This window comes from Contarinia nasturtii, unplaced genomic scaffold (assembly GCF_009176525.2).
Source record: "Contarinia nasturtii isolate CC-2019 unplaced genomic scaffold, AAFC_CNas_1.1 Cnas_scaffold_6135, whole genome shotgun sequence".
NCBI classification, from domain to species: domain Eukaryota; kingdom Metazoa; phylum Arthropoda; class Insecta; order Diptera; family Cecidomyiidae; genus Contarinia; species Contarinia nasturtii.
The window spans coordinates 1-1,214 of NW_022203393.1; the positions used below are offsets into that span (position 1 = coordinate 1).

Below are 1,214 nucleotides of genomic sequence, written 5' to 3' on the forward strand. Positions count from 1 at the left end.
ACAAAATCTAGCTGACCTAAGTGGAATGCAGACGTTAAGTTTTGGTGGCGAAACACCCCCGATATCCTTACTACAAAATGCTACCATTCATACGAACGTTGTTAATGTTTACGGCCCTACCGAGACGACTATAACTGCAACAACATGGATATGTCCGATAGATTTTAAAAGCCATTTGATACCAATCGGTCGTCCACTATCAAATATCCAAGTCTACTTGCTAGATGCACAAGGTGAACCGGTGCCATTGGGCGCCGCAGGAAAACTGTATATTGGTGGCGCTGGTGTGGCCCGCGGCTACCTCAACCGACCTGAACTTACTGCGGAACGCTTTTTGTCCGATCCATTCAGTGAACATAAGGCAGCGCGCATGTATCGTACCGGAGATCTGGCACGCTATCTACCTGATGGAAATCTAGTATATTTGGGACGTACCGACCAACAAATAAAAATTCGCGGCTGCCGAATTGAGCCCGGTGAAATCGAAGCCCGCCTTGTTGAAAATCCTTTGGTGCATGAAGCGGTTGTACAGCCATGGAAAGACGAGATTGATGGCGATACCCGTTTGGTGGCCTATGTAGTGGCCGATTCAGATGCATCACTTGCTAACAATCTACGTACATATCTATCATCTTTACTGCCTGATTATATGGTACCGGCGGCTTATGTGTGTCTATCATCATTACCACTCACAATCAATGGCAAGTTAGACCGGCGTGCATTACCGCTTCCAGATGATGAAGCATTTGCTCGTCAGTTATATGAAGAACCACGGGGTGAAATGGAAGAAAAAGTTGCCAAAATTTGGAATGGAATACTTGGCATTGAACGCATCAGCCGAAATGACAATTTCTTTGAGTTGGGCGGCCACTCTCTGTCAGTTATGCAATTCACGAACCTTATTAAAATGCATTATGATATACGCGTCAGTGCTCGGGCTGTGTTTTCCTTTCCAATACTCAAAGACTTAGCGGAAAGAATGACCAATTCTTCAGACAGATTGTATTCAGATGTTGCTATACCAGCTCGTCGCTACGGCGATGGGACACCTATATTTTTTCTTCCCAGTGGCGATGGAGATATTTCTTATGCCTTTGAAGTAGCAAACTTGATTGATAGAAGTGTTCCTGTTTATGTGTTACCATGGTCGTCGCCTGAAAAAGAGCAGCCATCATCCATTGAAGAAATGGCCAGTACAATGATTCCACTAATAA

At 44.7% G+C, this 1,214-nt stretch overlaps 1 protein-coding gene across 1 annotated transcript; it reads left to right on the forward strand.

The window, feature by feature from the left end:
• Positions 1–25: 25 nt before the first annotated feature.
• On the forward strand, positions 26–1,193 carry LOC116351730 (mycosubtilin synthase subunit C-like; the record flags this gene model as incomplete). Its single annotated transcript, XM_031783870.1, has 1 exon — positions 26–1,193. A coding segment is annotated over exon 1 (1,168 nt), but the record flags the coding sequence as incomplete, so codon positions are not given.
• Positions 1,194–1,214: the final 21 nt, after the last annotated feature.